Genomic DNA, 13609 nt, shown 5'->3' with positions numbered 1-13609 from the left:
AATTCCGATTTTTTGAAAAAATTCGATTTTTTGGCAAGGCCGTTCACATTTCCAATTAAATGCGACCTTTTGTGATCTCCTGTGTGAACGTCAAATGACCCAGAAGTGACCCGCATGCGCAGAAGAGTACTCAACGGTCAACGACGTCACTCGTTGTTTGCGGAAGTAGTTAACGTAAAAATGTATGTCAACAACAGTGTTGTGAACAGCGGAGCTCTTTTTGCAAAGTTATTTTCCCAACGGAGCCAGCACAGTTTCAATCTTCTCGCTTTAAGAAGAAAATTAAAAAGAAGGAGAAGAGCAAGGTTTTTGGCCATGGCGTTTTGTGGAGCAGTATTAGCAACGTCGGTACAGAGAAACGTGTGGGTGCGGAGTCGCAGCCAGGAGTGGTGGGATACTGATGTGAGTGGCTTCACTAATACAGAATTCATCAGTAACTTTCGAATGACCAGATTCACATTCGATTATGTTTGTGAGCGCCTCCGATTAACTCTGTCACGGGAAGAGACATGTCTGCGGCGGCCCATAACAGTGCAGAAACGCGTTGGAGTTGGAGTGTATTGGCTAGCAACAGGTGCGTGCTATCGTACGATAGCTAACTTGTTCGGCATAGCCAAGTCTACAGTCTGCTCCATTGTACACGAGTTCTGCGAAGCAGTTCGTCGTGTCCTCATGCCCCAGTACATAAAACTGCCCAAAGGGGATGACCTGCAAGAGGTCATTGAAGGCTTCCAGCAGAGATGGGGTTTCCCTCAGTGTGGAGGAGCTATTGATGGGAGTCATATCCCCATCATTGCTCCAGAGGATAACCACGCAGAGTATTTCAACCGCAAAGGGTGGCACTCAGTTCTGCTCCAGGGTGTCGTGGATCATCGGTTTTGGTAAGAAATATAGATATTGTTTTTATAATAGTTTAAAAGTACTGTACTTGCCAGAATTTCTTTTGGTAGAGCCATACATCTGCAAGAATATTATCCTTGAAAATACTGTACATAGGACACTGTACACTGTTCAGTAATTTAACACTGTCTTCCAACAGCTTCACCAACATCTATGCTGGATGGCCAGGGAGTGTCCATGATGCGAGGGTACTCCGGAATTCCCATGTGTACTCACTCGCAGAGAGAGGGGAGCTTTTTCCACCAGTGAGTAATCTAGTAATAGTGATTTATAATAACATATACAATGTCTTTAATTATTTTGATTTTAAATCTTAAGGACACTGAGGAGATAATGGGCGTTCAAGTGCCAATCATGCTGCTCGGTGACCCGGCTTATCCCCTTCGAAGCTGGCTGTTAAAAGGATACTGCGACACAGGGACCCTGACAGCTGAGCAGAAGTACTTCAATGAGCGCCACAGCAGAGCCAGGATGACTGTGGAGTGCGCTTTCGGCCGACTGAAGGGCCGGTGGAGGTGCCTTGCTAAACGGCTGGATGTGGACGTTTCCCTGGTCACCACCATAATCAGTGCATGTTGCACACTCCACAACGTGTGTGAAATGCACGGGGAGAATTATGAAGAGGCTGGTGGAACTGTTTCTCATGTTCCTCATGTTGAGAGATGGGTTGAAGGAGGGGGATTTGTAGATGTGCAGCCATCAAGAGTCAGAGAAGCACTGACTCAGCTTTTTATTAGCCAACGTTGAGCCACAAACTGGGCTGTCACAATAATTACAATATCGTTCAACATTTTGTACAATGTTTATCTGTACATATATTTGTTAGTTAGTTTCTGTGTCATTACAAGGTCTTCAATATTTTAATAGCTCAATATATTGAAATGTGTTTTAAAAATCTTGCATCATTTGTTTGATGATGTAACTTTAATTTATTTTAAGTCAAGTTGAACTTCATGCTTTTAAAAGCCATTCTTTGAGATGTTTCATGTATAGTTTTTAAGTGAGTTGCTTTGCATTTAGTGTTAGATGTATAAAAAATTAATTAAATGAAAAAATGTTTTATTTAGGCCTACTCTAGAATTGCATGGGATGCTGGAGCTCATTTCAACGCACAATTGACACAAATAAAATGAAATAATAAATATCAGGAAATGTATGACTTTATTTAAACATTTAAGTCAAATTATCCAACAAATCACAGTTCAGGAAAATGACTTCACAGTACAATCATATAGGTTTAAAAGAAAAAATAACATTTATTTTTGCATTTTACTGTAATATGTACCTGTTTTCTTGACAGGCCTAACCACAAATTAGTTATTTGTTTAGTTTAGTGCTCCTTTGCTGAATTGTTACCATAGCTGCAATAAGTTTTTAAATAACATTTTCAATACTGCTATTGCGGTTTCCTTTTTATTAAGAGAAAACAGTGTTGCTATAATAGAGCAAAAAAATACAATGCAACATATTCAATTTTCCATCAACAAATCAAAATAACCTTGCATATCAATAACCTTCATACTTCAACCTGAACATTGTGCAAAACTGAATCATTTAAGTCAAATTATCCAACAAATCACAGTTCATGAAAATGATTTCCCAGGACAATCACATAGGTTTAAAAGAGAAAAATAACATATCTTTTTGCATTTTACTGTAATATGTTACAATAGCTGCAATAAGTTTTTAAATAACATTTTTAATACCGCTATTGCGGTTTCCTTTTTATTAAGAGAAACAGTGTGGCTATAATGGTGCAAACAAATACAATGCAACATATTGCATATCAATAACCTTCACACTTCAACCTGAACATTGTGCAAAACTGCATCATTAACTGGCATTAATGTTTTAGAACCATTCATAAACTTGTAAAGTGGGTTTCATCATCTTGAGACTGGAAAGGTGGCTGATGATCCTCGTTGTCGAAAGCCTGTTTATCCTGAGTATTTGCCGGTGCCTGGAAAAAGGACTGAGTGAAATGAGGATGTGTATTATTGAAGGGCAGTGGTTGATTTAAATCTTGAAAAAAGGGCAGGGGCTGGGTGGGAGATGGAGAGGAAGCCACAGGAAACCTTGTGGAATGATGAGCAGGAGGACCAATTGAGTTGTAAATCTTAGATGGCTGAATTGGTGCTTGGTAGAAAGGTGGCTGTGGAGGCTGGATTGATCTCTCCATAAACTGAGATATCATGGCAAACATTTTACTATCATGCTCATGCTGAGCTGCTTGCATCTTCAACAAAAGATCTGTGTCGTCATCTTTAAGGGCACTGGTAATCTTGTCAGCAAACACCTCCAGCGTTGCCACCATCTTTGATTTTCTTTTTCTGCTCCTGGCAGTAGTAGCTGTAAAAAAAATCAGATCAAAATAAGGATTACCATGTTTAATTTTTTTATTAGTATAACAGTAAAAACGCCAAGCATTCCAGTTTATATCTAGTAGTAATTATGATTATTTATGGCCATTTATAAACAATACTAAGCTGTTCAGGAGTGGAAGCCAGTTCAACGTTTAATTCAAACAAATTAATTTTATATCACATGTTTTAGGTCGAAGGTTGCCAAGACTTCTCACAACCTCTTAACTTCCGCTTTAACTGAGTGCATTTTCTTGGGCTTTACCCAAATCTAAAAGCTTACAGCCTACAGACCAGACTAACACCTCATTTGAAAGCTATATCACTGATCTAACATTGTCGTTTGGCCATCAGTTTTTGACTTATTTAATGATCACTAATCTGACAATTTTTTGTTGCACTGTCATCATATTCTTATTTCGTTTTGTCACGTTTTAATCAATTTTTTGTCATGTTTTTGTCACTTTTAGTTGAATTTTTGTAAAATTTTCATTGCTTTTTTTCCAAGAAGCTTTTAGATTTGGGTAATGACAAACTGAAGAAAATGTATTCGGTTCAGGTGGGGGTTAAGAGGTTAGTTGAGTTGGAAAACGATCAAAATACAGCCAAAAACATACAAGCAGTGGGTGTGGAAGATGCATGGCTGTTCACAGATGTATCTTCACTTGCTGCAGAACTTTCATCACAGGTAGAGGCAGAAGGCGAAAGAGCTAGAAGGGTCCCATCACCTGTGTATGCATTTAACAAACTGTCACACATCGTATTTCAATGTTATAAAGTTAAGTCACAGTAGCCATGTGCAAATAACCCACCTGTATCACCGAAAGAGTGACTAGCTACGCTGGCCGCGACAGCTGCGGGACCTGGGCTCTCCTCCTCGGGCTCTTCTTGGACAAAGCAGCTGTCCAACAGTTCTAGTGGCTGAACGCTGGGCTTATCCCCCAAAATGCGGTCCAACTCCTCGTAAAATGGACAGGTAATACGTTGACGGCCACTTCGTTTGTTCCAGTCTTTAACCTCCTTGTATTTGGCTCGGAGGCTTTTAATTTTTCGCTGGCATTGAAGCCAGGATCGTCTGTAACCACGCTCGGCCATTTCGCGGGAAATATTTTCGTATACCGCCCGGTTCCGATAAGAGCCCTCGAGTTTGGCCTGAATAGAGCTGTCACCCCAAATATTAATCAAATCTGTGACCTCGCTTCCCTTCCATTGACTGGACTCAGCGGCATCGTCCGCCATGGTTGTTGTTTCTTCTTCTCCTTCCCGCCTACTTCAACGCAGAATTATGACGTTTGTAGCGCATCAATGACGTACGGGTCGGATACATGTGGCCTGGCCGTTCAGACTGAGGTCGCATTTCAAAAGATCGGATACGTATCGGATTCAGGACCACATACCCAAGTGGCCTGGGTCACATTTGAAAAGATCGGATCTGTGTCGTTCAGACTGTCATGAAAAGATCAGATTCAGGTCGCATAGGGGCAAAAAAATCGGAATTGGGTCGTTTCAGCCTGCAGTATGAACGAAGCCAGACAGACAGAAAGTCAGTTAAAGTTAGTCCTTACTGAGAAAGAAACACACATAAATATGAATTAATTTTTCACTTACAGAACTGTGGTGTACTCAAAGCACACTAATCTGCTGATAAAAATGAGTGTGAGGTCAAATTGCTGTATCAATGTCGTGTTGTTTCATCGTATGTCCAACATTACACAAATTACTGTAACCGGGTGAGTATTACAATGTAGAGTCACGACAAACAACATGTTTTTAAAGTTTAAAGATGCTTTAAAGGACAAGTTCGGTATTTTAGACTTAAAGCCCTGTTTTCAGATTGTTTATGGTGAAATAGAATGGTTTTGACTGAAATTTCGACATTTGCGGCTGCCCTGAGAATTTTCGCGTGTTTGTGTTTCAGCTCAGACCTCTACAATGGGTTTAATGGTGCACTGGAACAATCCTTCCTAAAATGCATTAAACTTTCGTTTACAAAGACGTGAAACTCACCGAGTGGTCAGGGGTGTTCACTGGTATGCTCACACAAAAATCGCTCCAAAAGACGCATTCCAACAGGTTTTATCGTAGTTTTTGCCAACTCCATTGACTTGTATTAGATGTGCTGTGAGGTACGTATTACTCCGCGCCGGGAACTTTGTTTCTATTCTTGCAATTGGCAAAGGCGGATTAGCGCCACCACCTGGGCTGGAGTGTATATTATTCAAGCTCTAAGCGGAAGAATGTACGGGTGTGAGGCGTTTGGAAAAATAGGTCCACAAGTTAACAACGAACGCTAAAACAGCTGTTGGAAAGCATCTTTTGCAGCGATTTTTGTGTGAGCATATCAGTGAACACCCCTGACCACTCGGTGAGTTTCACGTCTTTGTAAACGAAAGTTTAATGCATTTTAGGAAGGATTGTTCCAGTGCACCATTAAACCCACTGTAGAGGTCTGAGCTGAAACACAAACATCACGTCTTTGTAAACGAAAGTTTAATGCATTTTAGGAAGGATTGTTCCAGTGCACCATTAAACCCACTGTAGAGGTCTGAGCTGAAACACAAACACGCGAAAATTCTCAGGGCAGCCGCAAATGTCGAAATTTCAGTCAAAACCATTCTATTTCACCATAAACAATCTGAAAACAGGGCTTTAAGTCTAAAATACCGAACTTGTCCTTTAAAAAGGTTGAAAGAGTTTGCAGTGCTTACCTGTTAGCTCTTCATATCTGTGTCCTGGCTGTTGCTTACTTATTTGGTTTAATTTATGGTTAATCATTTGCAGTTTTTGAGTTCATATCACAGTTTTTATTAAGTGAAATTTACTTTAAAAAATAATAAGTTTAAAAAACTCATTTCGTTTAGTGACTTACACTGTTAGGTTTTACAGTGTATATACATAAAAAATAAAACAAACAAGGCTGAAATAAGAGGTTATGGGCTAAATAACCAAGGAGCACACATACTAATAAAAAGTATATGCTTTGGATAAAGCCGTCCACCTAAAGCATACATGTTTCCACCTGGGTGGTCCACCTGGGGTTACATCATGTGTATATATAATATTTATGCATTTGGATACGCTTTTATCCAAAGCAACTTAAAGTGCATTACAAGCTGCTTATTATTTGTTTCAAACCCACAATGACCTTTTGCATTGCAAACGCAATGCTCTACCACGGAGTTATACATGAACAGCTCTAAGGCTCTAGAAGCAGAAGTCATGTTGTTTTTTGTGTTAATAAAAAAACAATTAAAACCCAGCAAAACCATACTTTATAATTATGCTGTGTTTGAACAAAACAATTTCTTACCTCTTTTGAATAGAGTATTAGTGCTGATAACAGGTAAAAGATAACAGACACAGTGATAAATGCTTATAACTGTAATTATTTTATTACATACTGTAATCATATTATATTTGTTACTTTCAAAAGGTAAAAAAATCTATATTACATTACCGTGAAATATCTTTTAATGCAAAGCAGTAATTTTCACAAACAATGACTGTGGTGCCTTTTTGACATCTTACATTCATCTGCACATTTCTGGGAGATGGTCTTCCACTAAGTTCCATATGGAATTCATTTTTGAGGTAGCCTATAAAATAAAGAAATAGAAAACATATTTTAACAAACCAAAATTAATAAATAATGTCATTAGTTGTAAATTCTGTTCATAGTCTAAATTTAGAGATTTGAGAAAGTAGAATTGTTTTAGAAAAAAACAGATCTGTGGACATACATAGTAATATACTTTAAGTAGGTTGGTTTCTACACAATTTGAGACCTTTAATGGCTGATTGTTTAAATTGCATGAAATAACCAAGAAAACTCTCTTACAATGTAGTGAGCAGATCGCATGAAGTGTCAGTGTTGTTAAAATGAAGTGTTAACTGTTATTCTTATCAACTGAAGATTTAAAGTTACCACATTTACACCATTAGTACTTTATACACTAGATTTACATTAGAGAACAACAAGCTGACGTGCTGAGCCACGCGCTGACTGGTGTTTGTTCATTCATGTGTTCACATAAAGTATGACTTTTCTTTCCCATGCACGGAGAAAAGACAGTAACATTAAACATAACTGCGGTGTCCATAATAGTTGCCATGACTCTCTCTTATAATAATAATATAACAATTGAAAAACTTTGTTTGTAGTTACCTCTATTCTGGTTAAAAAGGCGAGTTCAGTTTGAGAAAAGTGACGCAAGCTCTTTGACGTGCAGCAAAGCTGTTATGAACTAACATCAACAAAAAAGGTCGATAACTTATCATTAGTTACAACAAACATTTAATGCCTATCCAGTTTTGTCGTTTTATCACCTGAATTTGCGTATTTTGCACGGATACTCGCTCTCTCGCTTCATTCATAACGGTTAAGAATGTTGCTGGGTAACGGGAACAACAACAGTAGCTTATAATGAGAAATTATGTTTTACACACGCTTACATTTCTAGACCGTGCAAAATATTGAAAAAATAGTAAAACTTAGCCACTTACCAGTTGTTTGTGCTCCTCAGAGTTTCCATTCAGACGAACTGAGTTGTGGCTAGAAGGGATACTAGCCGGCTTAAAGCTGTGTCCAAAATCTCGTGAGCTCTCGCCGAACAAGCGCTGTTTTCAGCTAAACCAAACATCTCGCGAGATTTGGCCATAGCTGTACTTCATCTAGCCAGAACCCTCAAACTGCTGAAGTTTTTGAACAGGACAAAGGATGCCTATGCCCAATGTTAATGACTACAAAGTGTGATAGGGAAGTGTAGACATTTTATGTATAAATATACAAATTATTTTATTTGTATTTTATTATGATTAGGCTACTTGAGAAAGACACAATTTATTGTTGCTGTTGTTGTTGTTGTTATTATTATTATTATTTATTACTGGTGCTCTTTGCAGTTAACTACATGTGTGATTTCTTATATAATAGAAATCTAATAAGTCAAATATGATCCTATAGGTCAAAATGAAATTTCGATAGGGTGTATAACAATGTCAAACAGGATTTGTAAAATCAAATACACATCTAAAGGATACACTGAAAATCCACTAAAATAAATCTGAATTTCCAATAGGATTGTATAATCCTTTAGAATCATACAGGACAAATTAAAATCCATTAAAATAAAGCTGAATGCCCAATAGGATTTTAAGAATCCTTTAGAATCCTACAAGACAAAGTTAAAATCCACTAAAATATATCTGAATGTCCAATAGGATTTTGAGAATCCTTTAGAATCCTACAAGACAAAGTTAAAATCCACTAAAATATATCTGAATGTCCAATAGGATTTTGAGAATCCTTTAGAATCCTACAAGACAAAGTTAAAATCCACTAAAATATATCTGAATGTCCAATAGGATTTTAAGAATCCTTTAGAATCCTACAAGATTCTATGAAATTCTAATAGGATTTTTTGACAAGGGATGGCCAAACAGTATCTTTACCATGATTAAGCTACTATGGTTTTTAAAAGGTAACTTATACTTGTGAAATTAATAGAAAATATTTCAATAGAAATATATATAAATATATATAATGTGTGTGTGTGTGTGTGTATTTACATTATATTGAAAAGTAAACCTTATCATGGTTTTACTACAGAGAAAGTTATTCCTGTTGAACATCCACACAAGGCTCATTAGTGGCTCATTATTCAACTCTTTTGTCTCTCAGCTGTCAATCACTGATTATTCAGGAGCTTTCCTGCCTCCATGCATACAGCCTTTCCCAAGCAAAAGTGTCTTAGAAATTGTAAATCAATATCTTGCTTTATGTGATTGAGTAGGCCATATGATTTTCACATCATTTTGAAGAAAAAACTCTAGACTACTAGATCCAGTTTGGAAAGTCTTGGGAAAACATGTTTAGAATGAGTTTTGTGGAGTTATATCAGTGACTTAAAAATTTTGCTTTTTCAAAAACCACGCATAAACATTTTTCTCTCAAAAATACAAACATGTACATACATGTTGATTATATGATATTGTAGCCCAGTTTGTGATGAACACAGTGTTATGAGACTTTTGCCATTAATATGTTTTTAAGCAACTGAAAAAAGCACAAATGTCAGTGCATGTCAAAACTTCCCAAGGGCCCTAAAAACCCCTTAGACCCCAGAGGGTTAAAGCCAATGGAGGAGTATTCCAGCACTCATATTTCATCATAACAATATTAATTTGTGATCCGAAGATGAACGAAATGCTTACATGGTTGGATCAACATGAGGGTGAGTAAATGATGACAGAATTATCATTTTTGGGTGAACTATCCCTTTAAGCTGGTTTTTTCAGCAGGGTATGAGTAGTTTTTCTCACAAACGTATTGTTTCGCTTCGGAAGACATTTATTAATCCACTGGGTTACATATGGATTACTTTAATGATGGATGGATATACCTTTTGAGCTTTGAAAAACATTGATCCCAGTCAATGACATTATAAAGCAAAAATATAAATACAATATATAAATGTAAAGAACCAGAAAATGATTTAATATAACTCTGATTGTGTTCTGTTAAAAAAGTAATAATCAGTCAATTTTCATTTTGGTGGGAGGAGTAATCCTTTAACTCATTCGAGTCATCAGACAGTCATCTTGTTGCTTTGACTGAATTCAGTTACAGATCAAAATCCCTGGTGGTAAATCAACACTGCTCAGTCTTATCTATTTGAGTACACTGACGATTCTGAAGGTGTGTTTAACATTAATATAAAACAATAAAGTAATGCATAGAGTGATAATTGAACATTACTGATGATGTGTGCTGTTAACAAGCAGAAGGGTAAAGATAAACTAAAACAAAGACGTCAAAGCAACAAGATGACTTTGTTCAGACAACTCAACCCTTATAAAATGTCTTTTATTTAACAGTGCATTTTATCCTTTATCTTAGACAAAGCAGACCATGTTATTTTCATTTAATACATTCTGGAACAAATCTGGGTCCACTTATCATTTCTACTTACAAATTAACATTTCTGTTCTGCTCCGTTTACAGTGTTTGGGTGAGATCTAGACCGAGGACTAAGGCGTATACTAGGACAGAACTAAGTGTTGTGGCCCACAGGTGAGACAAACTTTGCAACTTGGTATCTGTTAGACACGATACATTGAAGAAGGGCCCATTCATATTATACTTAAACTTGGTCCAGTACCATTTGATTTTTGGTTCATACACACTGCCAATGATTTTCCGGAATCTGTGTTTATGCCGTAAAGACACATGATGTGTTTAAAGTCCTGCACTTGATAGGTTTTATCCACAGTGTCTGAGGGTTTGTTATTATTGGTTATTTCTCTCTACAGAAGACTGCATTTTTTTTCATGATAAGACTATAATGGAATGCGTGATGCGCTGTTCTAGTATGCACATGAATTAACCCAATTTCAAAGTGGATTTTTGAAACTCCCTGAACTCTGTCCTAGTCCAGTTTGCAGACATTTCTCATCGTGAATGTAAATGTTCATTTAAACCCCCGTTTTAAAGAGCTGAATGGTATATCTTGTTGCTATGACGCACATGTATTTTGTTTAATATAAGCTCATGTGAGAACCTGATGCGCTAGAACTGTTGTGCTGCTAAATGATCTCTGCTTCAGCGTTGATAGTCACAAGCTCCCTGATCTCTGCTTCAGTCCAGTTTGCCGACCTTTGTAAAACCCTTGTTTTAAAGAGCTGAACCATAACTTCAAAACTACGCCATTGTTTTTGCGTCTCATTCACAAAGAGGGCTTTCCAGGTCTCTTAGGTCCCGTACACACTGCATATTAATTCGGTTGTCACTTCACCTTTTAATGCTTAATCCTGTTCTGTACACACACACTTCAGTAATTTACGGTACTGACAACCGAATTCCACAACCGAATTAACTCCCGCAAAATGCAGGTAGTGACATCCGCATTTACAGAAACTCTGCACAGTGTGTACATAACCGAACTGAACAACTAGTAGTTAATCAAGTGTTTAAACGTTCATCATAAACAGGACAGGTCTCTCTTCTGAAAAAATAAATGCTTAGAAGGGGAAAAAGTCTTCTGTATGCGCGGTTCAGAAAATGACAGAGGCACAAGCGTTTGCTGACTAGTGTTGCCAGATCTTGCACTAAAAAACAGCAAACAAGAAGAATCCAATAATAAACCGAAATAAATCTAAATGCTTTATCTCAAAGATCAAAATATTGGGACGGGCACCTTCACGCTTTATTAACACCAAAAACTTGATCGCTTCATGAGCCAAAAGCTATAAACGGTTAAGCACCAAAACGGTATTTACGTACAAAAAAGACGAGGACCTGGCAACACTGCAAGACCGCGCGCTCCGTGCTGTGAAGCAGCCTCACAAAAGCATAAAATACACAACGCCAAGATGGAGGTTTATTGCAAAACACAATGCTTTTATTATTTTGGTCAAATCTGTGATAAGCACGCGAGACGGCAGAACGTTGCTATGGTTATCTCTGTGTCAATCATCGCATTTTCGGGAGTGAGTCTTGTTCCGTACAGACATGAAACGAACATTTAGGGGATTCACTCCCGCATTTTAATGCGGTTGTCACTCCCGAGAGTTTGCAGTGTGTACGAGGCCTTACAGTAATGTTACTAGGTCCTCTTTCCTGGAACAATCCCAGAACATCTACGGCACATGTTTGCGTTCACACAAATGCCTGTCTGACAATTTTACGGATATTTTCTGGGACCAAAGTGCTGTGTGAATAAGGTTATACTTTACTCAATTACACGAACACTGATGCAAGCACTTGTTCAACACAGTTTGGTGGTAAGCAAGTGGGTGACTGTTATCTTTAGATATCTCTAACAATAAAATGTATACTTTTCAAGACATTTGCATTAATTCCTCCTATAGCACTCATTTTAAGTATAGCTGAGGATGCAAAGAAGAATTAACACTGTTTATAATGCACAGCCAGACATTCAGGAATGCAACAACACAGTAGACCAGATGTTTTATATGCTTACATAAAGTACTGTATGCTTTGTGGGTCCACTTTTTGATTATCTATCCAATATACACGATTGTTCATGTTTGCCATAGGCACCTAAATTTAAATATAAAAATGTGATCGTATGATTAATAATTTTTTGTTGGATGTTTCCATTTAGGTGATCCTAAAGCAACAAAGAGGAACCATGGAGAGGAAGAAGTGGTGTCCAGATGTTTAAAAGGCGGTGTTCGGGACAGGAAACAAAGGCAACAAAGAGGAACCTCTAAGGTTTAAAGGCACTGCTTGCAGAGACGAGTGCAGAAAATAAAGACAGAAGACCTGTCGAGAATGTTTTATGATTAAATGTTTTTGTTATGTACATGCACATTATTATTTACAATATATTTCTAAGATACATAAATATGTGACCTTGTATATGAAATCCAGGCTACTGTCTTAAAATCTAATGACATCTAAAGTTTGAATTTACTGATTTAACATTAAGTTCAGTCTTTGGCATGACCTTACTCAGTCAGTATTGAAGATGTCAAGATTTTATTTTCAGAGAATGTTTTCTGAATTGTGTAGGATAATTTTATGTAGAAAACAGTAAGTCACAAAGAAATACTTTGCTGGGTTTTCACAGGCCGTGTCCCATTTGTACAACATATGTGAATTATCTTGAGACTAAAACTTCTGAAATCCAAACTGTTATATTTTAGCATTTCAAATGCAGCCACCCTTTGCCTAGAATTTGAAATATATACCCTTGGGTTTTTTCAGTAATTTTTTTAAATCTCACCCTGAGATATTTTTACAGAAAGTTCTATGTATTATGGGCTTGAATTACTTGTTTATTTTATCATTTTGTCCAAGTAATTTGAAAAAAAGTTTTAAATTAAATTTTAGTTCTCAATTGAAATAAATGTATATGTTGAGACTATATTTTTGTCCGCAAACGTAATTGAATCATATACCTTAAGAGTATATTATTTTGAAGGGTATAGGAAATATTTTAGTTAAGTGTAAGTAAACCGTTTACACAGTAGTATAGCAGTGTATAATAGTTACAGAATATGTAATTTATGTGTGACACATGTAAATATTCTGTTACTGATTTATCCAAGTTGTTTATGTGTTATATTTGTCAAATGAATAAATTTGCAACGGTTATTGACAGTGGTGTACTTGTTTTTAGTTATTATTGCAAAGAAGCACATTATTCTGCATAAGTGTGAATGAATATAGGTTTAAATTAATAAATAAATGCCCGGTAAAACACGTGCAGAGCGGCTGTAATTGCATCGTTTAAACATCGGCCCGAGGGCATTTGCGACGAGATGCCGACATCTAGACGACATCTTCCCAATGAGCAAACGCTCCCTGAGCGACATCTTGCCGA

At 37.1% G+C, this 13609-nt stretch overlaps 1 protein-coding gene and 1 long non-coding RNA gene across 3 annotated transcripts; one reads left to right on the top strand and one right to left on the bottom strand.

Annotated features, from left to right (window-relative positions):
• Positions 1 to 106: 106 nt before the first annotated feature.
• Positions 107 to 2007, top strand: LOC135745249 (uncharacterized). Its single transcript, XM_065263578.2, has 3 exons — positions 107 to 881; positions 1040 to 1145; positions 1219 to 2007. The coding sequence occupies exons 1-3, from the start codon at positions 115 to 117 to the stop codon at positions 1645 to 1647; spliced, it is 1302 nt and encodes a 433-aa protein (XP_065119650.1). The 5' UTR covers positions 107 to 114; the 3' UTR covers positions 1648 to 2007.
• A 4621-nt stretch (positions 2008 to 6628) lies between these two features.
• On the bottom strand, positions 6629 to 8054 carry LOC141282870 (uncharacterized). 2 transcript variants are annotated; one of them, XR_012337726.1, is made up of 2 exons: positions 7764 to 8054; positions 6629 to 6856 (listed from the first exon to the last, which is right to left on the bottom strand). It is a non-coding gene; the product is annotated as an uncharacterized lncRNA (long non-coding RNA). The 2 variants fall into 2 exon arrangements; XR_012337725.1 differs by lacking the exon at positions 7764 to 8054 and adding an exon at positions 7426 to 7601.
• Between the last annotated feature and the right edge of the window lie 5555 nt (positions 8055 to 13609).

Source organism: Paramisgurnus dabryanus, chromosome 10 (assembly GCF_030506205.2).
Source record: "Paramisgurnus dabryanus chromosome 10, PD_genome_1.1, whole genome shotgun sequence".
Classification (NCBI taxonomy): Eukaryota; Metazoa; Chordata; class Actinopteri; order Cypriniformes; family Cobitidae; genus Paramisgurnus; species Paramisgurnus dabryanus.
The sequence above is the reverse complement of the archived record's forward strand: the minus strand, read 5'-3'. Positions and strand labels throughout refer to the sequence as shown.

Bases quoted from the DNA above. Each gene is read 5' to 3' on its own strand.
- LOC135745249 (XM_065263578.2), top strand. From the start codon at position 115: ATGCGCAGAAGAGTACTCAACGGTCAACGACGTCACTCGTTGTTTGCG. The intron at 882-1,039 runs GTAAGAAATATA...GTCTTCCAACAG, and splicing joins GTCGTGGATCATCGGTTTTG to CTTCACCAACATCTATGCTG. The intron at 1,146-1,218 runs GTGAGTAATCTA...TTAAATCTTAAG, and splicing joins GAGGGGAGCTTTTTCCACCA to GACACTGAGGAGATAATGGG.